The sequence below is a fragment of the Vicia villosa genome, unplaced genomic scaffold, assembly GCF_029867415.1.
Source record: "Vicia villosa cultivar HV-30 ecotype Madison, WI unplaced genomic scaffold, Vvil1.0 ctg.000358F_1_1, whole genome shotgun sequence".
Taxonomy (NCBI): domain Eukaryota; kingdom Viridiplantae; phylum Streptophyta; class Magnoliopsida; order Fabales; family Fabaceae; genus Vicia; species Vicia villosa.
The window spans coordinates 249,612-272,246 of NW_026705161.1; the positions used below are offsets into that span (position 1 = coordinate 249,612).

Genomic DNA, 22,635 nt, shown 5'->3' on the forward strand with positions numbered 1-22,635 from the left:
CGAGGGAGTGAAAGGAATTGAGTTGCATATGAAATTTGGATCTCTTTATCCCCCTCCCATAGTTCTTTGCATATAAAATCTCAACATCTCTGATCTATTTGAAAATGTTACATAAAATTTAATATAGATTGGCCAATAGAATCTTAAGTTTAAATTTTGATCTCTATGAAGTAATATGGCAAAAAGAAGAAGTGATTTACCAATCAAAATGAATTTAGAGAAAATAAAAGAGTGATAAAGCCAAAATAGTAGAAATGCAATATATTGATTGTTCGAAATATTAGAGCCGAAGTTCTGTATGGACTATCCCAACACAAGGATTGATAGCACCCAAGTAGGATTCAAACTCAAGACCTTGAGAGGAGCATACTCTCACGACCTAAGCCGTTACCACTAGACCAACCTTAGGGATTTTACCAACCTTAGGGATTTTTTCCGCTCAAATTAACCAATGTAGATACATTGAGTTTCTTAGTATTTATTTAGAGTTATCAAGCATGGAACGTAAATAGTTTAGCAGCTGTTTCAAAAAAAAATGAGGTCTAACAGGAGCTCAAAAGGTAAATAGAGGATACATATGATGATGATGTCGAAAGAAAGATTCAATATTTTTCAAAAAAAAAAAATTATAGACACAAGAGGATTTAAAAAATGTTAAACTTTCTTGTTTGAAATTGAAAGAGATGAGTATCTAATATCTCCAAATAACTTATTTTGTCTCATCTTCATTGGGAGCGAATAAATATGTGAACTTATCTTTTACCACAAGTTTTGAGTTTTGAATAACTACACATTAGAAGATGACATATTTTATATGGTAAGAGACAATGTTTGAAGGAATAGAACACACAATGATAAAACAAGAAATATATAGGTTAAACAAAATGAAAGAGCAAATAAATTTTAAATTGTGTCAAAATAAAAAGATTAGGTTAAACAAAATGAAAGAGCAAATAAATTTTAAATTGTGTCAAAATAAAAAGATTCAAAATAATTCTTAGTAACTTCTCTTAGAGTGTGTTTGAATGGAGCATTTTAACGAGGGAAAGTAATATTTTGAGGAAATTTAAAATGATTTGACCAAAATTCATTGTTTGGATACAAAAATGAAAAATTGTTAAAATGATGGAAATTTATGGAGTATTTCATCTAAGTTAAATTTAATCATTTTGAAATGATACCAAAAACCAAAGAATTTGAAATTCCTCTCATGTTCCATAGAATGTATTTGTTATTATTATTTCTTCAAATTTTACAAATTGGTCCTCATATTTTCCAAAATTATAAAATTGACCCCAAAAATTTTTAAAAAATTGCAAATTGGTCCTTGATAATTTTTAAAATTTACAATTTGGTCCTTCAAATTTTTAAAAATTGCAATTTGGTCCCTACTTTTCAATTTTTTAATTTGGTCCAAAAAATTTATATTTTATAAAAAATGACCCAAAAAATCTAACAATGAATTACCTTAATATTTCATCCAAACAAAATAATTTAAAATGAATGGATTTCAATTGAATCATTTGAATTGCTTTGAATTTTAAATTCCCTCAAAATTTCTAATTACCTCATCCAAACACACTCTTAGGGTGTGTTTGGTTCGAGGTAGAGCGAGGAGAGGGGAGGGGGGAGGGGAGAGAATATTTAAAATAAAATGTGTTTGGTTCAATTTTAGGAGGGGAGAGGAGGGGAGGGGAGGGGAGCAAAATCCCTCCAAATGACACTTTTTGCGTTCCCCCGAATCGGGGGGATTCGGAGGGGAGGGGATCCGAGTTTTAATATTAACTTAATTAATATATTTACTAAAATATCCCCAGTTTTATTTTATTATTTTAAAAATATTATTTTCTTTCATGTTCCTACTTTTCTTTTTGTGATTTTTTCTCTATTGCTTCCATCAACTTATTATAATTATTCTTCACCTTCAAATTATTTTTTTATTTAATAAAAATTATAATTACTATAATTTTTTGTTTTTTATTATAATTTATTTTATATATTCAAAAGTTGTTATTAACACATAGTTTATTTTGTGTCGAGAGTTATAATACGAATCAAGTGCACTCAATTTTTTTAATATTATGCGATAAGTTATGACTTTTTAATCACTCAGTTATACAAATATTATTTCCAAAAAAATATTTATGAATTTTTTACAATTGAATATCGTATCACTTATATAAAATTACAAGGATAAAATTGTAAATTATTATTAAAATCCCTCCCCTCCCCTCGTGAACCAAACATATTTTTAAACGAAATCCCTTCCGTCCCCTCCCCTCCACTCGTTTGAACCAAACATATATATAATTACAAAAAATCCCTCCCCTCCCCTCCTCTTCCCTTCCCTCCATTAAAATCCCTTCCCTCCCCTCCCCCTCAATTGAACCAAACAGACCCTTAATGACACATTCTAAGAAGTTGGAGTAGACAAAAATTACTTCTATGCATGTGACATTTATCAAAATATGTGCAATCAGGATATTTTTAAAAAATCATTCGAGACAATTTATAGTAGTGAGAAGAGGGTCGGCTTTGAGTCATGACAACCAGATCTACGGTCTAAGACTTTAAAAAATCGGGGACCTTAAAATCAAGTAAAAAAAATAATACATATATAACAAACATTTAAATTAAAACTTCTTTGAGTATTGATTTAGTAGGACAATATTATTTTTTAAGTCAACATAATTGATAGTGCGTGATCAGAATGGAGTGTCAGTAGCTTGCAAACTGTTGGACTTTCTATGAACGAGGGAGGTGTACCTGCAAGGTACTCCGATGCCAAAGTAAGAAAGAGAGAAAAGGAGCGCAAGTACTAGAATAAGAGTAATAATGAGTGATTATCTGACCTTCTTGTGAAAGAGGATATTTATAGACCCCAACGCTGGGCCAAGATCTCCATCCTGGGTCAACCGCTCCGAAGTATCAGAGGAGACGCGATCTTCTCAAAAGTGTGTAGACTCCATATAGTTCAGAGGGTTGAAGGTGGAGGAACCCTACGAGGAGGAGAATTCTCGGAGAAGACGGACAAATGAAGGTGTTCGGGTGACGTGCCTGCCCGAAGTCCTGAAGGAAGTCTTGCTCGGCCACAAACCTGCTCGTGAGATTTACGGATTTGCTAGGCTTAGCCAAGATTGGCCCCTACTCGGTAGTCGGGCAGGTGTATGCCTGTGCGAGCGGGGCATAATAGATCCTTTCCCTTGGTCAGTTTGAATTTGAGCCTTGCATTATATTTGGGCCAAGTGTCGGTTCAGTCCAAAACAATAATTATTTAAATAATAAATTAAATTATTAAAGTTAAGTTTTTTAATAATTTAGTTAGAGTTAATCTAAGTAGATGTAATATTTATAAAATTTTATAGTTTTTTTAACTAATTTAGTTTCCTTTTTTATATCAATTTTAATAAAACTTTGAGCTTTAATCTTATGTCTTAAAATTTTAAGATTCTATCAAAATACTTAAACCTATTTCTTAATTTTGTTTATAATTTTAAAATTTTATTTATAATTAATATTTTAAAATTTATGTTATAGTCGTATGATTTATTATCAAATTTTAATGATTAAGAAAATTTCTTTGCCAACCTCCCAACCTTCTAGTTCACCTCTGGTGAAAAACCCAAACTACCCCTGACTTCGGAAATGAACTTCCGAACTGCATGAAAAAGGTGTTTTCGGAAGTTCATCTCCGCGCCTTTTTTTTAAAAAAAATTGTCTTATTTAGGAAGTTCATTTCCGAAACCACAATTTCGGAAATGAACATCCGAAATAAGACACGTTCTGCAGATTAAGCAGAACACTCCCCCTCCCCCATTCATTTACCCTAATCCAACATCAAACAACACCAAACGCGAAATTTTGTTAAAAGACTTCCAAGGCAACATCAAAGGCTCCAACAAGCTTCCTATACTACATTAAAAAGCACTCCAACCTATTTAATCGGTAAGCATTTTGAGTTTTAGATCTATGCTTAAAATTGATATTAGGGTGTTTACAAATAGGAAAATATGTATTAGGTTAGGTTGGTACTGGTATTTAGGATGTTTATAATGTGTAGACATAGGTTTAAAGTTTGATTTTGGGGTCTGCCATTGTAGGTTGCAGAAAAGCTCTGCGCAGGGGTGTTTCGGAAGTTCATTTCCGAAAACACCTCTATCCCAGTTTCGGAAATGAACTTCCGAACTGTATCAGAAGTGCATTTTTTTTGTTTTTTCATTTGTCTCGCATATTAATCGATTTCGATTGTTTACAGGAACATGTCAGGCAACCAGCCAGCACGCAACAGACAGGGCAGGGAGTCCCAGACTGCGTCGGCTAGACGCGAGCGGGCGGCGACGCAGCTGGCGTCGACACGCGGGCGGGGCCGGGGACGCCGTGTGCACGTTCCACAGGACTTGGTGGAGAGTTCATCTGCTTCAGGCTCTAGGAGTAGGCAGGCTCGGGTATCTTCTTCCCGCCAGCGAGAGGAGGAGGATGAGGATGAGGAGGAGGAGGAGGTCATACCGGATGTTGACCCTCCAGTCGTGGAGGAGGAGGAGCAGGAGGAGCAGGAGGTGGATAGCTATCCGGGAGGGCCTTTTGACACTTCCCTGCTGATTCACTACCAGGATCACATCGCTCGGCGGATCTGGGAGGGAGAGGTATTTTTTTTAACTTAGCCGTTTATTTGTCACCATTTTTTATAATTTTATCGTTTATTTCTCGCTTATTTGTTTTTTTTGTAACAGGAGAGAGAGCCATTGAAAATGGTGAACCACTCCAGGAAGATTTTCGGTCTGTTTAAACCAGCAGCTCAGTGGTTTAACGACCATGTGCAAGGTTCAGGGCTTAGCGGGCTCTGCATGGCCGGGTACACCACCATCAGCACCGGCATGCAGGGGGCATTTGTGGAGCGCTGGCACAAGGAGACGTCTTCTTTCCACTTGCCGGTGGGGGAGTTGACGATCACCTTGCATGACGTCCAGTGTCTTCTCCACCTGCCTATTAGGGGGCCGCTGTTGCACCACTCCAGGATCCAGAGGGTCGAGGCCATTGAGTGGATGATGCACTATTTGGGCCTGCCGCACGAGGTTGCTCACTTTGAGTGCGTCACGACTTGTGGGCCTCATGTCCGGTTCACTACACTGAGCATCTATTTTGAGTTCCACCTGGACGCGGCGGCCGAGGCCGAGCAGGAGGATAACGACCTATTCAGGGAGTACCACCGCGGCTGCGCTCTCCGGTGCTGGTACATGCATGTGGTAGGTGCTGCATGCTTTGTGGACAAGAGTGCCAGGTACGTCGACGTGGCCTACCTCCGCTATTTCATGGACCTGGATACCGTTCACCAGTGGAACTGGGGGTCAGCTACTCTGGCATATCTCTACCAGAAGCTGAATGAGGCCTCCAACTGGAGGATAGGCAGTTGGTCGGATCTTGCACACTGCTTACGGTACGTTTTATTTTAATACATTATCGTATTTATTTATTTATTTATATATGTTTCGTATTTAATTTTAATACATTATCTTGTTTCTGTTTCAGAGCTGGATCATCTTCTACTTCTCCCGCATCCACGGCTTTCACATCGATCCTGCGTACGTGGACGCCATGCCCAGGGCCGCCAGATACGCTCTCCAGAGGGGGAACGATGCGGTGGGACCATACCGTCTGTACTTGGACCGCACGATGCACGACGACGTCACCTGGAGGCCGTTCGTCGACTACGCTCAGATTGTCCCCTTTGACGGCATTGCTCTATATTCAGGCTGGTTGGCATGCGGGACCGGCATCATGGTTCGATATCTCCCTGAGCGGTGCATGCGTCAGTTCGGATTCGTGCAGCGGATACCCAGGTCACCCTTTGAGGCTGCTCCCGACACTGTGACCCGAGTGCAACTCACTGCCATATGGGAGCATTGGGAGGATCATGTGGTACCGCTGGAGTACCGTCTCACTCGGGTCACCCAGGACTGGCACAGTGAGGAGGGATATGTCACATGGTTCTACCGGGTGTCACATCCTCTTTTGAGACCCGACATTCCCGGCGCTCCTAGGCCAGCACACGAGGAGATCCTGGAGAACCAGCAGGCCGAGGATGATCACGCCATTGATCTCATGCCGATCTGCCAGCGGATATCGATGATTGGGCGGGACGCGTTGGATCGAGGTATCGTGGAGCGGGGCGGTCCAGAGGCAGTCGCGGTGATGGAGATGATCGTCCTTGATGCGGACCGTGCGGCGACATACACGCGGCAGAGGAGGTCTCAGGGCGAGAGGTTTAGGCACACCCAATAGTGGTCGGGTTTATATATTTTTTGTTATCGGATTGTATCTTTAGCACACTATTTTTATTTTTTTCGGTTTGTATATATTATTTTCATCGGATTAGTATTTTTTTTTTGTTTATTTATCATATTAGTATTTTCAGTTTATCTATTGCTTATTTTATTTGGCGTTTGCGTTTAATTAAAATGCGAGACTGTTATGAAAAAACATAAAAAAAAAAAACACAGTTTCTGCATAATTCGGAAGTTCATTTTCGAAGACACCCCCCATGAGGTGTTTTCGGAAGTTCATCTCCGAAGACACCCCCCATGGGGTATTTTCGGAGATGCACTTCCGAATTAAGGAAATTTTTTAAAATAAAAAAGCGCTTCGGAAGTTCATTTCCGAAGCAGGGGTATTTTGGGATTTTCGCTGGGGGTGACCCCCATAGGGAGGTGGCCAAAGAAAAAACCATGATTAAATATAATTTATTATCATTTGTGAAATTGTATATTCAATGATTTGATTTGATTGCATCGATGTCAATACACATTCACATTTTTATATGTCTATCTTTTTAGTTTTTCACCGTCAAACATTTGTCTCTCACGTGTAAGCCACCGCACAATGTCGCCACCAACTCCGGTGACAACCACGACTACCACCCTTCTCTTTGAGTTTGACACTAAAATTTTCTCCTCTCTCATTCTGAAACGAAAGAAAAACATAAAACCCAAATTAAAAAACAAAATTATTTGCCTAATTTTTTATTAGGATCTCAATTTCTATTATTTGTCCCTCGTTTAGAGTCACGTAGCGTTCATGCAAGAAGAAAATTAATCTTTAGTTTCAAATAATTTAACATAAGACTTGTAATGTTAGATGAGTTTTATTTTCCATTAAAAAAAGTCAATCTAAAAAACTGTTTTAAAATAATAGTAACTTGTTAAAATTATTTAACTTCAAGAAATGTATAGGATATAACATTGAGAGCTACAATGAATGACATGAAGCGGTGGGTGCCGCGTCCATTCCTTGTCAAGGTTGCTCAGATTTCGTATTTGGTGCTTTTCTTTCTAGTCAATTCTCTTATTACATGTTCATTTCTTAAAAACAATAAATATGGTTTAAAAACGACAGTACAAAGTTTTTAGCAGCAAAAGTAAAAAAGAAAAAAAATGCTAGAAGTTGGCCACTTCTAGAATTGATTAGCACCTACTTTGCATGGTGGGTCAAATTTAGATCCGCTTAATTATCACTTCACATTACATCTCTCACCAAACCTCTTTTCATTGAACTATCAATCTTCACAAATTTTCCAAACAACCAACAAACAAATACCTGTATGTTCATTTTTATTCTAACATTAATTTCAGACATATAATATAGTTATCTTTCTAGTAAAGTCTTTTTATTAAATTGCTTTAAATTTAAGTTGAAGAATTTTATACTACTACTTTTTACCCTCATATTTGGTACATCTACTCTGCCAATATTACCATTGCCTTATGCCATATATATAGAGAACCTTATTGCCACATTTCTCACCACCCAGCTCAAACTTTTCTCTCTTCTCTCTGATCATATATATATAATAAGCACTTTTTTGTTTCCATTCATTATTCATCAAAGCCATGTCACCAACAAATTGGTCAATTTTGGTGATTTTATGCTGTGCCATTTCATTCACCTTGGCTTCTGATCCTGACACACTTCAAGACCTTTGTGTAGCTCTTCCCTCTTCAGGTAATGTATATGCTGTACAGGTGTTAAGGTGAATGGATTTGCATGCAAAGAAGAATCAAATGTAACAGCCGCTGATTTCTTTTTTGACGGTTTAGCGAATCCTAAAGCTATCAACAACACAGTGGGATCTTTGGTTACTCCAGCCAATGTTGACAAAATTCCAGGGCTTAACACATTAGGAGTGTCTTTATCAAGAATAGACTACAAACCTAAAGGACTTAACCCACCGCACACGCACCCTCGTGCCACCGAGATTGTTTTTGTGTTAGAAGGTGAATTAGATGTTGGTTTTATCACTACATCAGACAAACTCATTTCTAAGTCCATCAAAAAGGGTGAAGTCTTTGTTTTCCCAAAAGGTTTGGTGCATTATCAGAAGAACAATGGAGATAAAGCGGCTTCTGTGATTTCTGCTTTTAACAGTCAACTTCCTGGTACTTTGTCAATTGCCTCAGCTCTGTTTGGATCAACACCTACTGTTCCTGGTGATGTTCTTGCTCAGGCTTTTCAGATTGATGCTAAACAGGTTGATGAAATTAAGACCAAACTTGCTCCTAAGAAGACTTGATATCTATGATAATCAAAAGAGGAATTCATATTATTTTTGGAATAATCATTGTTGAAGAGTTTTGATTATTATTGTATTTGTACTACCATTTATATGGTGTTGCATTTTGCTACTTAATATGGAATTGAGTATAAAATAATTGTATTGAAGATTTTGTATAGTAAGTGTTGATAATAATGCAAATTCTATGAATGTGTCTATGTGGGATTATGATATATGGTTTCATTTCTTTTCTATGTTACAAATTGTATCAAGGATTTTTTGGTACTAGGAAAAACCTATAAGAAGGTCAATTGTATCTTTTTGTAGAAGTCTTTGCTTATTGTCCAGAATTGTTGGAAATAAACGTGGAAATCACAAAAAGATTATTCTTGGGGATCTTGTTAGAGTCTTGTATAGGAAAACTAGGAGAGTCTTGTCCATGAGATCTAACAATATTAAAATCTCTTACATGTGATAAGGGGACTAGACGTACTCTCAGACTGTGAGGAGAATTAGTATAAATTTCTGGTGTTTTTTAGTTTCTGTATTTCTAGCTTTCGTCATATTACCTAACTAAAAAAGAAAGAAATGCATCCCTAAAAACCAGAAAATTTTTATATACCTAATTCATCCCCCTCTTAGGTGCACTCTAAACTTACAATTGACATCAGAGCAGGTTATAGGTAACATATTCCTAAATATCTTGAATGGATTCCGCAAATACAAATCTTGTTTTTAACGACGTTGGTCGCAATTACAAGCCTACATTGTTTTGTGGTGAATATTTTGATTTCTGAAAATACGCATGAAGGTGCATCTAGAATCTCAAGGAAGAGAAGTAGTTGAAAATGTTCCTTTCGTTCCTACTAGTGTTGTTAATGGTGTTGGCACCCCTAAGCCCGGAAGTTCATGGGATGAAGATGATGAGAAAGAAGTTCTCTACGACAAGAAAGCAATGAATCTTCTTCAAGGTGATCTTAGCATGGATGAGTTCTTTTGTATTTCAACATGTACAATGAAAAAGGAAATATGGGATAAATTGGTGAAAACTCATTAGGGAACTACTGAAATTAAAAGATCTCGATTGAACACTTAGAGTCAAGAATACGAGTTATTTAGAATGCAGCCCGAAGAATCAATCCTCGACTTGTAAAAAAGGTTCGTTCACTTGACAAATCATTTAAAAGCACTTGGTAAGACTCTTCTAACGATGAACTTAATCTTAAAGTGCTTAGAACTTTAACCAGGGAATGGCAACCAAAAGTGACGGTGATATCCAAAAACAAAAGTCTATCCACAATGACTTCCAGAAAATTATTTGGAAAACTTTAAGAATAGGAGATGGAACTTGAAAGACTATAAAAGCATGAGAATTAAAAGAAGAAATCCAAAGGCAATGCTTTAAAGGTTGACTCAAAATAAGTAGAAAAAGAAGATAATTTGGTAGAAGACGAGAACTTCATGCTCTTGTAAAAAGGTTTGATAAATTCTTTGGTAATAATGATAATTATAACTGTGAAAAAGAAGAAATTTTTTAACAAGAAGGAAGCTTCTATATCTACATAAAGTATCACTTTCTATGAATGTGAGTCTCTTGGATACATAAAGACGGATTGTCCAAAGCTTGTAAATAAAACTTTCAAAAGTAGAAAGGAGTCAAAGCCTAAAAGAACCTACATTGTTTGGGATGACAATGAAGTAAGTTCATCATCATATTCGGAAAGCGAAGAATGTGTGAATCTTGCATTGATGGAATCACACCATTCCGATAAAAAAGAAGAAGATGTTAGTAGTTGGAAATCAATTTCTTTCTTGAGTCAAAGTAACGATGAGTAAGCTTTTGTCTTGCCACTCAAATTGGATATGAATCTCCTCAAGAAGTTAATTTTCCCCAACAAAGATTGGAGTTGTTTCTTTGTCAAAGGAGGCTTGAGATCCAAAATTGCTTTCGTCTTGTTTTGATTAATCTCAATGGCTTTTTTGTGCACAACAAATCCCAAAAAATCTCCTGCATGGACACAGAAAGCACATTTTAAAGAATTCATTTTTAATCCATATTTCGTCACCCTTTCAAAGGATTGTCAAAGATGGTCTAGATGACCATTTTCAGAGGAAGACTTTATAACTATATCATCAGTATAAATTTGCATGAAATTTTCTATAAAGTCATGGAACATTGAATTCATATCCCTTTGATACATAGCTCTAGTATTTTTTAGACCAAAGGGCGTCACGACCCATTCATAGGTTCCTAAAGCACCAGGGCATCGAAAATCTATTTTGGGTATGTCTTCTTCTACTATAAAAATCTGGTTGTATCCAGAATAACCATATAACATACTTAAATAGTTAAAACCTACGGCCGAGTCAACCAACATCTCCGCCACGAGTATTGGATACTTATCCTTAGGAGTTGCATTATTCAAATCCCTAAAATCTATGCAGACTCTAAGAGTCTCATTTTTATTTATCATAGGCACAATATTAGCTAGCCACTTGACATACCTAATCATTCTAATAAACTTGCTTTTGAGCAGCCTTTCGATTTCCTGCTTGATCTTTGACATGATTTCTGGAGCGAGTCTTCGCGGTAATTGCTTCACACGCTTTTTGCCTGGTTGAATTGGTAACTTTAATTCAACCACATTTTGACTCAAACCGGGCATCTCATTGTAATCCTGGGTGAAGCAGTCCTTATATTCTTTCAATAATTCGACCACCTTCAGTTTCATGTTTGGTTTGACCATTGAACTTATGTAGGCTGGCCATTTTGCTTCTCGATTGCCTAGATTTACCTATTCGACTGGATCTTGGGCCTGCATTCTTTTAGTGGTATCCAACGGGTCTTTTTCAAATCCCAAAGGCTCATTGTCATAAATACAATTAAGCCTTAGACTTTCTGAAACTATTGTTTAGACGACATGGCCATCTTCATTATTTTTTATCATGGCTTCCAGAGCCAAATTTTGCAATTTCTTAGCTTCTAAAGCTGATTTTAATCTATTTTCACCCAGATAGGAAGAAATCCGAGCCAAATAATAAGAGTCGGTGGTAATTTTCACCGACCATGGTCCACCTCGTTGGAATCTCCCTTCTCCGACAATTGGATCTACTGCATCCTCTTTATCCCGAATGAAACCATAGTTGGGATGCAAGTTCAGAAAATGTGTTGCATTTTCTTCAGGGGTATAAACTTCTTCAGCCTCAAAATAAGGCGCAATTTTGGCTAAGTGTCGGTCAAAGTTCTTTCTCCCAACCTTTTTCACATCATCCTTATAATAACTCTCATCGGCTTTGATGTTTTCGACGATGTTGTCTTGACGCCATATAGCAAAACTATATTGAAGAGTTGATGGAACGACGCCAATACCATGGATCCATTTCAACACCCCAACAGTAAATTGTAATTTTCATTCGACACGATCACCATAAATAGTGTTGGCCATGTGGTAGTGCCCACCGATAGCTCAACTTATATAAATCCCAAAATATTATTGGTTTTGCCCTCATAATTTGACAAAACCTTGTTATGGGGTCGAAGGTCAGAATCCGACTTTCCCATTTTTCTGAGCAATGAGTGTGGCATCTGATTGACATTCGCACCTCCATCTACATAAAATTTGTTCACTGCCATATTGTCCACTTTAGCCCTTAAAATAAGGGGTTTAAATGTAACATCATCCCTTGACCAGGCTTTTCAAAGATGGTCTTCTGTTCTTTTACCACGCCATTACTTATGATGTAGTAACATAATTGGTTTTCATTAGCCACTTCGTCTTGTACAAAGTCCTCTTCTGGATCAGATACTTCTGACACACGGTCGTACTCCGTAGGCAGCACAAACACAATGCCACAGTAGATTATCAAATCATCTTCAGACCCAATGTCGAGATTATATTCTACCATTTAGTCATTTGGTAGGGGTTGTATTCAGGATCTTCTTCCTCACGCTGATAGGTGTATTCTGGAACTTCATTCGAAGTGGTTCCATTATTTCCCAAATGTGCTACCCTCATAGATAACCTACGGTTGACTATCTTCTTTTCCTCCTCATTCAACCTCCTTGGATATGGTTTTTTCCGAGTGTTGGCTCTGACAACCCGCTGTTGTGTTGTCGAGGCTTCCCTTTCAGACTTCTTTTCCCCCTGGTGACGCCTCCATTGAGTCCTCATCATAGGGTTCTTACCCTTATAATTTAAATACACATAAGGGTGACTCTTCGACCCACTACCATTATCTTGATCTAGTGTACTTACTTCCCTTATGGGGGCATCAGTAGGAGGGTGAAATGTCATTTGTCGAGGCTGTTGGAACTGCCTCCTATATTCTTCATTTCAATGGAGAACTCCTCTCTTGTCGAAAACAAACATAGGAGTCGAAGGCCTTCCTCTCCTAGGATCATAATTTATTGAATCTTCAATTTCTCTCGCAGCATCTTCATTGTATACTATGCTACACCTTGGGCACAACTTGGTCTTTGAATCATTCAACCTGCATCTTTCACTACTACAAAAAACACATGTAACGACGGAAGCGAAATGAGTTTGATGTCGGTTAAGGAAGCGAGGTAAGCAAGAGCGTCATAAAAGGTTACTACTTATCACCTCGATTATTAAAAAGCCGAGGGGTTAAGTTAACTGCACGTGGGCTCAATTCCCATCGTCAGCATTTTTATTATTTTCATAAACCGAGGGGTTATGCTTTTTTTTTTCTACTGTCCTCTGCACTTGAATTACAAAATTATATAACAGAATACATAACCATATTTTACAAATTCTTGAAACAAAGACATTGTACATTTTCTCGTTCCTCAATTTGAAATAGAATTATTCATTGATTAACACCAAATGCAAATCGAAAATGTCACACACTTTATAATTCTACATCAAAACTAAAACAAATGATTAATAACCATTTACTTACTAGTTTTCCCATATGCCCTCTTCATGATCACGACGAATAGCATGCACACCATCTAACTCATTTTTTTCACATGATTGACTTACAAGCGTTGCTAAACAAGGAGTCTCATAGTTAAAATCTTGATTTTCATCAGTACTAACGGGAAGATGTTTTCCTTGAAAAGACCATCTTGTAAGTTGCCTTTCAAAGATCAACTCTTGTGAATCCTAATTCATCGATTTCTACACCAACTTTACTCTCAATCCACTTGCACTTAAATAAAGGCACTTTAAAAGAAACATAGTCAATCTCCAAAATCTCCTCAATGATCCCAAATTACGCTCTAGATGCTAGTACGGGATTGTTATCTTTGGAACTAGAAAAGTACATGGATTCAGCCTCAACCATAACACCACTACTTTGCATGGTGCTACAATCATCCTTTGATTTTGTACATAACAAATACTTTTCTAATATCGTATGCACTCCAAGTAATTACATTAAACTTAGGTAATCGTGACAACCATTTGCAATTATTTTATGCACCACTCTTTTTAGAACTACTTTCATTAAACCAATCTATGAAAGTTCTATTATACTCCATCAACAACCATTTTTCATTCATCTGGGGGTATGTTTCTTTTATAAGAGCTTTGTGTGCGGTCAAGTAAGGATCGACTTCACTTAGGTTATTCAATATATACAAATGTGCTTGAAGAACTACTTATCGACTAAATGTCTTAAAATTTAAACATTGAATACCTCTACCATCATAAAATCCATCATGATGAGTCTTGAGAACTCCTATAAAGTTCGCATCAGAAAAATAGTTTGTACAAAACTCAATAGCTTCTCCAATGATGTACCTTTCTACGATCAAAGCTTCTGGACAGTGATGATTCTTTATATACCCTTTGAAAATCTTCATGTAACGCTCTACCGGATACATCCACCGCAAATAAAATGGACCACAAATTTTAATCTCCCTTACTAGATGAACAACTAAGTGAACCATAATGTCAAAGAATGATGGAGGGAAAAACATCTCTAATTGGAACAAGACAATTGCAGCTTCTTGTTCCAATTCATATAAACTTCCAGAATCTATAACTTTAATACATATAGCATTGAAGAATAAGCATAGTATGGTTATACTCACCCTTACATTTCTTGGTAAGATGCCACGGATAGCCATCGGCAGAAGTTGTTGCATCAAGACATGACAATCATGAGATTTTAAGCCAATTAATTTGTGATCATTCTCTGACACAAGCTTCTTCACATTTGATGAGTACCATTAGAGAACTTAGATACCCTGTAAACAATCACAAAAACATTTTTTTTATTTTTTAGACAGAGTGTGACATGCTGGGGGGCAAATAGGTTCTATTTCCTAATTCTTTTGGGACTAATTCTTGTCGTATACCCATCACAACCATATATTCGCGGGATTTCTTATTATCTTTTGTATTGCCTTTAACATTGAGAAGTGTTCCAATCAAACTATCACATACATTTTTCTCCACGTGCATCACATCAAGATAATGTCTTACATCAAGACTTGACCAATATGGAAGATCAAAGAACACCGACCACTTTTTCCAAGAATTTTTCTCCATGGGCTTTTTCTGTTTCTTTCCAAAGACAACTTTAATGTGTTGTTGTCTTCTATAAACTTCCTTCCAGATTAAGGGTTTTGGAGTGATACCTTACTCATGCTCTCCACTAAAAGCCTTGCGCAATCTACGATACAGATGATTAGATTGTAGAAATCTTCGATGCCCCAAATAAACTGTCTTTTTTCCTTTTGGTAATTGTTAGTGACATGTATCAACTTCATGCATAGGATATGCTTTATGACCCTTGACGCTGTACCCGGACAAATTATCATATGTAGGAAAGTCATTTGTATATGCATCATCAAATTCAACACCTTACTCCCACAAAAGTCTTAAATCTTCAATCAATGGCGATAAATAAACATCTATGACATTCCTTAGTTGTTTTGGACCCGAAATCATCATTGGTAGCATCATATACTTGCGCTTCATGCATGACCATGGAGATATGTTGTAAATTAAGAGAAGAACAGACCATGACATATGGTTAGTACTCAAATTACCAAAAAGATTCATTCCATCGGTGGCAAGTTCAAGCCTAAGGTTCCTCGGTTCATTAGCAAAATCAAGAAAGAAGGAATCAATTTTCTTCCATTGCAATGAATCAACTTCATGGTGAATTTTTACATCACACACTCTTTCATCTGTATGCCATCTAGTATTCTCTGTGTCATTAACATTAGAAAAAAATCTCTTGAACCTTGAAATTATCGGTAGGTACCACATCACCTTGACAGGAACACCATTGCTAGTTACACCATCGTCGTAAATAACACTGTTGTCCTTCTGTTTGTAGCGCGGCACCCTACATCCCAGGCAGTCGTTCAAGTTTTCAAACTCTTTCCTATATAAGATTCAATCATTACGACAAGCATGTATTTTGACATAGTCCAAACCTATTGGACACAATATCTTCTTGGCCTCATAAGTACAATTTGGCAACGTGTTAGCTTCAGGAAGCATTTCTTTCAACAATTTAAGCAATTCAGTGAAAATTTCATCCGTCCACCCACCTCTTGCCTTAAGATTAAATAGTCTTAACATAAATGAGAATCATGTAAAACCCTTACATCCCAGGTACAACGAATCTTCCATGTCTCTTCTCAAAGTATCTAGCATATTAGCTTTCTTGAAAGCATCGACTCCAATATCATGAATGATGTCTTCTAGATTATCAGTCATATTTCATCATCTTCAACTGTTGGTGACAAAGGTCTCTTTTTTGTCCTTCACCATGTCATACCTATTTCGTGTAATTTTAAATAATTCCATCACAACCACAATGATTGAATATAACATCCCTCATATGTTTTTGCGTATTATGGCAATTCATACAAGGACACCAAAAAAATCTCATTCTTGTTAGGAAGGTTTTTATCCGCGAAATCAAGAAATTGTAACAATCCTTTCTCACACTCTCTACTTAATCTATTGGCTTTCATCCAACAACGATCCATAATCAAATAAAGCTTCTAAAAATAAAATAAAAAAGAGTACAAAACAATGCAGAGAGAACAACAACCACAAAACAACAATAAAACAATGCGCAGAGAGTAGCAACCACAACATTAATGGAGAACAGCAAGAACAACAGTATTAGAGAATAACAAGAACAATACCGCGGAGCTCCTTGGAGAAGAAGTGTTCTTTATTTGGCTAAGATCCTTGGATAAGAAGTGTTCTTTCGTTGGCTGAGCTCCTTAGAGAAGAGGTGTTCTTTCGTTAGGGCTCGAAAATTGAATTAGATGGACATGGGAGTCAAAATTAAAAGAAACTTTATCTCGGTTAAATATATAAAAACTGCGCCTTTTTGGTCATCAAAAGAATAAAAAATTAGGGAGTATTTATCTTGGTTTTCCTACAAACCGAGGTAACATATCCGACGTAAAATTTAGAAAACATAATGGTGCCTTTTTGGTTCCATATATAACATTAAATATCAGAAGTTGGGAATCGAACCTCAAACCCTTATCATATATTTATGTCGGATTTATAAATATACGAGGTAACAGTTTTATTAATATTTATTTTTAAATAAAACAATTTGCTTTGCTCACATGTACCCTCAATTTTGTTTCGTTCATTGTGAAAGCTTCGTCGTGAAAAGCATTATTTGTTGTAGTGTTTCAAGGAAATCGATCTAACATTCGTCAATTTGAGGATAAACCGATTGCACTCCTTATTTGGTAACTGCGGGAGTTTCTTCAGCCCTTTCGACCTTCATATTGAGACCCTCAGTAGCCTCGACCATAAGCACCTCAAAATATTCAGCGTAATTTGCCTCTTCAACATGCAGTGGGTCGACGTCGACTTGCATCTATGACTTTTGCTTCTCGCCAAATTGTATTTTTCCCTCCTTCAAAGCTTTTTGCACCAGATCCATGAAAAGCTCACATTGAGAAGTTTATGACCAAGAAAATTATGGTACTTACAAAACCCTCTTTTTCTTTTGTTCTAATGGGGGATTCTTCATGCCCGGAGGCACTATGATCTGCCCATCAGTTACTAACAAATCAAAATTTTTGTCACATTTAGTTATGTCAAATGTATATGTTTTTGTGGCAAATTCATCATTTTTGCTAGGTTAAACGGGATTCTTCCCGATCGACGGCTTAAGCAATTTGCAAACATAAGGAGGCCCTGGCTTAAGTTCAACAACATTAGCCTCATTCAAGTACTCATTTGTTGCCACATAGACAACTTTCTCTTTCTTATGGTATTTATTCGTCCTGGTTTTCTGAGCATTCAGACGTTCGACTTGGCAAACTTTATCTGCCAATTACGCCATGTCCTTAAGATATTGTGTGTCTAACTTCTTCCTAATGGAGTAATCTAGGTCTCTTACAGCCATTTCGACCAACTCATACTCATGGACTTGTGTAAAGCATCCCGCCTTAATAAGTGTAAACTTGTTTAGATAGTCATCAATTGACTCAAAGATCTTTCGCCTCACACTTGCCAACTTCTTCAGGCTTATTTTTTACTATCCCATGTAAAACTATTCATGAAACTGTCTCTCCAACTGAATCCAAGTGTGGACGGAGTATGGTAAACCAAGTGAAAGCATTCTTTGTTAGAGAATTTGGAAAATATTCCGTCTTTAAATTCTCGTTATTGGCTATGTCGCTAGCCTCAGTCTAGTACCTAGCCAGGTGTTCGACTGTACATTCATTTATGTCCCCAACGAACTTGGTAATTTTGGAACTTTCCAACCCCTGGGTAATTCGGTCTGCCGAACATATTCCGACAAAGAAGATATGAAATTAGGTCTATGAAGACCTATGTTCAGGTCATTTCGGACTAATATTTGTTCGATCACATATGTTATGTTGTTATGGCCCCCATAATTATTTTGTTAGGCAATCCTAAGAACTTGATCGGTGTCTTAATTTCTATTTACTATTGTCACTCTTGAGTTATTTTGACCTATATATTCTTCGTCATTCCTATTTGGTATTTGCCTCTGATTACCAGGAATTGCCTCGTTATCAACGATTTTAACAGGCCTGGCATTTGAAATTTGAGGAGTTGACCTCGCTTGAGATTATAGGGTGCTGAAGAATCGGCTATTCGAGGCATCTGGTTTGCAAGCATTTCATAACTCTAGTTAGTGTTATTAATAAGGGATTGAAAATCGTTCCAATTTTTTGCGTCAAAGCATTCACCATTTCGTAGTTGCTTTCATCCATCTGATGCCTGATAGACATCATAGACGTCGTATCCAATGATGGTGTCGTTTGGGGGATGTAACATGTCCCTCCAAATGGCGGCATCGTTCGACCCAAATTATTCATGGTCGACGCGAAAGCATGAAGGGAAAAATATGGCTTAATCGACACCGCGTTGTCTGTATAGTTCGACGCATTGCTTTGAAGGCCTGCCATAACTGATAAAGGCATACCATATATGTACGTTCTATTATCTTTTGGCATTGCAAAGCCGGAACAAAATGATATCCTTGGTTCACCAAAAATTGGTCTTGGGGAACTTAATATCTGTGAAGGATTAACATTTTGTTCTGGTGGAATCGGTGTTGTGGGCTTCTGTGATGCTAACAACACAGATGCCCCGATGAGGGTTAAAATAGGCGCTTCTCCGATTGCTGATGCAACTGGTGGTTATACTACTTTGAGGATTATTCTCTGAATCATTGGTGGGTGGACATGTCATTTCTGGAAGACCTTTACCACTCCTTAAATTTACAAACCAAATACTAAATTTCGAAGAGAACAATTTCAAACTCAAACACTTATAAACTGCAAAAATACTAGCACAAAGGTGCCACTGGACATGCCAATTTATTTACCTTGAATTTTGGTAAACATCCTCTAGTTTCTTATTAAAGGTTACTTGCAGGATCAATTAGGAAATCCTAGGATGTACTGAAGTCTTAACAAATTTTGGTGTTAATTTCTAGTAATGTGAATGTTAGACTATCAAGAGATTTGACTGTTGTAATTTTTGAACTAAACAAAGAAATTAAAAGAAAAATGTAAAGTAAAGAAGTAAAACAGTTGAAAGGAAAAAGACTTGAAGGGAAAGTTTTATATAAAATGAAAGTAAATTGTTTGAAATTCATAAATGGAACGCATACATACATTCTCCAAAAATCACTTTTTTCTCACTTTGACATGGATACTTTGAGTTTCTATAGCAATGTAACAAATGCGGACCCCAAAAAATGTAAATAAATGTTGTTTATATAGAAATCCTAAAATAAACGTCTACAACGGTTGACTAAGCAAAATCTGCCACGTCTCCAGCCCCTGCAGATTTCGTCATGCAAGCTTCCACGTGCCCGTGGATAACTATCTGCCCTTATCCATCTTAACTTGCCTCGACTATGCTTCAGGTAACAAAGAAACTAAAAAATTATACTAAGTCCTTAGAACTGTATACCCCCCTGGTTTCCCTAGTGAAAATAATCGGACTACAGTCATGGGCGCTCCTTTTCGAACAACACATAAGCATTCAAACTCAAACTTTTAGGATTTTGACCCTTATGCCTTATTCTACATTTGTGTCAAAAACCCAAGGTAACAATGAATCATGCCTAACTCCCACTTTTATAAATATTATTTTTTATCTATATAACAATAACAGTGATTATTAAAACTAAAATAAAAAATAAAAAACAAACTTGTTAAAGTTGTTTAACTTGTGTACGATATTTGGTCAATAAATAAATAGAACTCGTAGCTGCGCTCAAAATCTATCGAGAAGCAGTGGGTGCTGCATCCATTCCTTGTCAAAGGTTGCTCGGATTTGGTATTTGGTGCTAACCTTTATGTCCATTCTCTTACTACAGACTCTTTTTTTACAATCAATATGGTCTAATTTGCATGATTGGTAAGTTCTAAAGTTGATTACTACTTTGCATGATTGGTCTAATTTAGATCTGCTTAATTATCACTTCACATTACATTTCTCACCAAACCTCTTTTCAATGAACCGTCAATGTTCACATTTTCCCAGCAACCAACAAACAAATTATCTATATATTATTGATTCACTAGTTACTATCTTCCTAGTAAAGACTTTTTCACTTAATTGCTTTGAATTTAAGTTGAAGGATTTTACCATCACATTTGGTTCATTCATCTACTCTGCCAATAACAACCACTGTCTTATGCCATATATAAAGACAACCTTATTGCCACATTTCTCACCATTCAACTCAAAACTTTCCCCTCTTCTCTCTAGCCATATCATATAATCAACACTCTTCCGTTTCTATTTATTACTGAATAGCAATGTCATCAACAAATTGGTCAATTTTGGTGATTTTATGCTGTGCCACTTCATTTACCTTGGCTTCTGATCCTGACACACTTCAAGACCTTTGTGTAGCTCTTCCCTCTTCAGGTAATGTATATTGAACACTTATGATATTGTTTTAGAGGCCTAAAGAAACTTTCATAACAGTATATTGTTTTTGTTATGTACAGGTGTTAAGGTGAATGGATTTGCATGCAAAGAAGAATCAAATGTAACAGCCGCTGATTTCTTTTTTGACGGTTTAGCGAATCCTAAAGCTATCAACAACACAGTGGGATCTTTGGTTACTCCAGCCAATGTTGACAAAATTCCAGGGCTTAACACATTAGGAGTGTCTTTATCAAGAATAGACTACAAACCTAAAGGACTTAACCCACCGCACACGCACCCTCGTGCCACCGAGATTGTTTTTGTGTTAGAAGGTGAATTAGATGTTGGTTTTATCACTACATCAGACAAACTCATTTCTAAGTCCATCAAAAAGGGTGAAGTCTTTGTTTTCCCAAAAGGTTTGGTGCATTATCAGAAGAACAATGGAGATAAAGCGGCTTCTGTGATTTCTGCTTTTAACAGTCAACTTCCTGGTACTTTGTCAATTGCCTCAGCTCTGTTTGGATCAACACCAACTGTTCCTGGTGATGTTCTTGCTCAGGCCTTTCAGATTGATACTAAACAGGTTGATGAAATTAAGACCAAACTTGCTCCTAAGAAGACTTAATAAGTATAATATTCAAGAGAGGAATTCATATTATTTTTGGAATAATAATTGTTGAGTTTTGATTATTATTGTATTTGTACTACCATTTATATGGTGTTGCATTTTGCTACTTAATATGGAATTGAGTATAAAATAATTGTATTGAAGATTTTGTATAGTAAGTAAGTGTTGATAATAATGCAAATTCTATGAATGTGTCACATTTTATGAGGGATTATGGTACATGGTTTCATTTCTTTTCTATGCACTGAAATAGACAGTGCACCTTTATCACCTCACATTCTCTTTCATAATGTTTAGTTGTTAAATCAGTTTGGTAAGATGCATACATCTAAAGTTGAAGCCTTCAAACTAGTTACTAGAAAATAAATTTTATTCAAGGTCATCTAGAATTTTTTAAAAAAAAAAAGGGTATTGTATAGGATAAAATCAAAATTTTATGAAACATTAAACTAATGACAAAAATTACTTAGTTTAGGTTTTATTGGTTGTGCGACATCATAAGAGAGGTTGATGAAATCACGAAGAGATCCTTTCAAAAATGAAAGAATATAGAAATAGAAGAAGACATACTCAAAGTATTGGATATATAGTTGAAAGGCTAAATGCCGCAAAAAATTATAGGTAGTTAAGGTATTTTTGGCCAAAATATATAACCATCACTCCTAGGTAAAGTCAATTACTTGTGAAGGTTTAAATCAAACCTTTCTCAGAGAACCAAGGTATTCATTTGTTTGTTGTTATTGAAGAAAAAGAAAAGCTTCCAATCTATGTAGTACCGATACCTCTGAAAAAAGATGTGTCAGTGTCCATGTCAGAAGCCTGTACCGACAATTGTGTTTACGTTTAATTAATTAATTTTTTAAAGTTATTATCAGTATCGTCGTGTTAGTGTCGGAATCGTTTTTGAAGTGTCCGTACGCCATAGCTTCCAATGGAGTTTAGAGCCTATAAGGCATTCTTTCTAAGAAGTCAAAACATATTTTTGATTAATCTCCCAATGATGATGCCTCAAATCAAAGGAAACTCATTGAAGTTATGTGTCCATCTCAAATGACACAATTGAAAGTTTA

General features: G+C 36.5%; 1 protein-coding gene and 1 pseudogene across 1 annotated transcript; both read left to right on the forward strand.

Annotated features, from left to right (window-relative positions):
• Window positions 1-7,777: 7,777 nt before the first annotated feature.
• LOC131627293 (germin-like protein subfamily 2 member 4) lies at window positions 7,778-8,723 on the forward strand (annotated as a pseudogene).
• A 12,001-nt stretch (window positions 8,724-20,724) lies between these two features.
• On the forward strand, window positions 20,725-21,805 carry LOC131627323 (germin-like protein subfamily 2 member 4). Its single transcript, XM_058898160.1, has 2 exons — window positions 20,725-20,931; window positions 21,015-21,805. Exons 1-2 carry the CDS (start codon window positions 20,820-20,822, stop codon window positions 21,560-21,562), a joined length of 660 nt encoding a protein of 219 aa, XP_058754143.1. The 5' UTR covers window positions 20,725-20,819; the 3' UTR covers window positions 21,563-21,805.
• The last annotated feature ends 830 nt before the right edge of the window (window positions 21,806-22,635 follow it).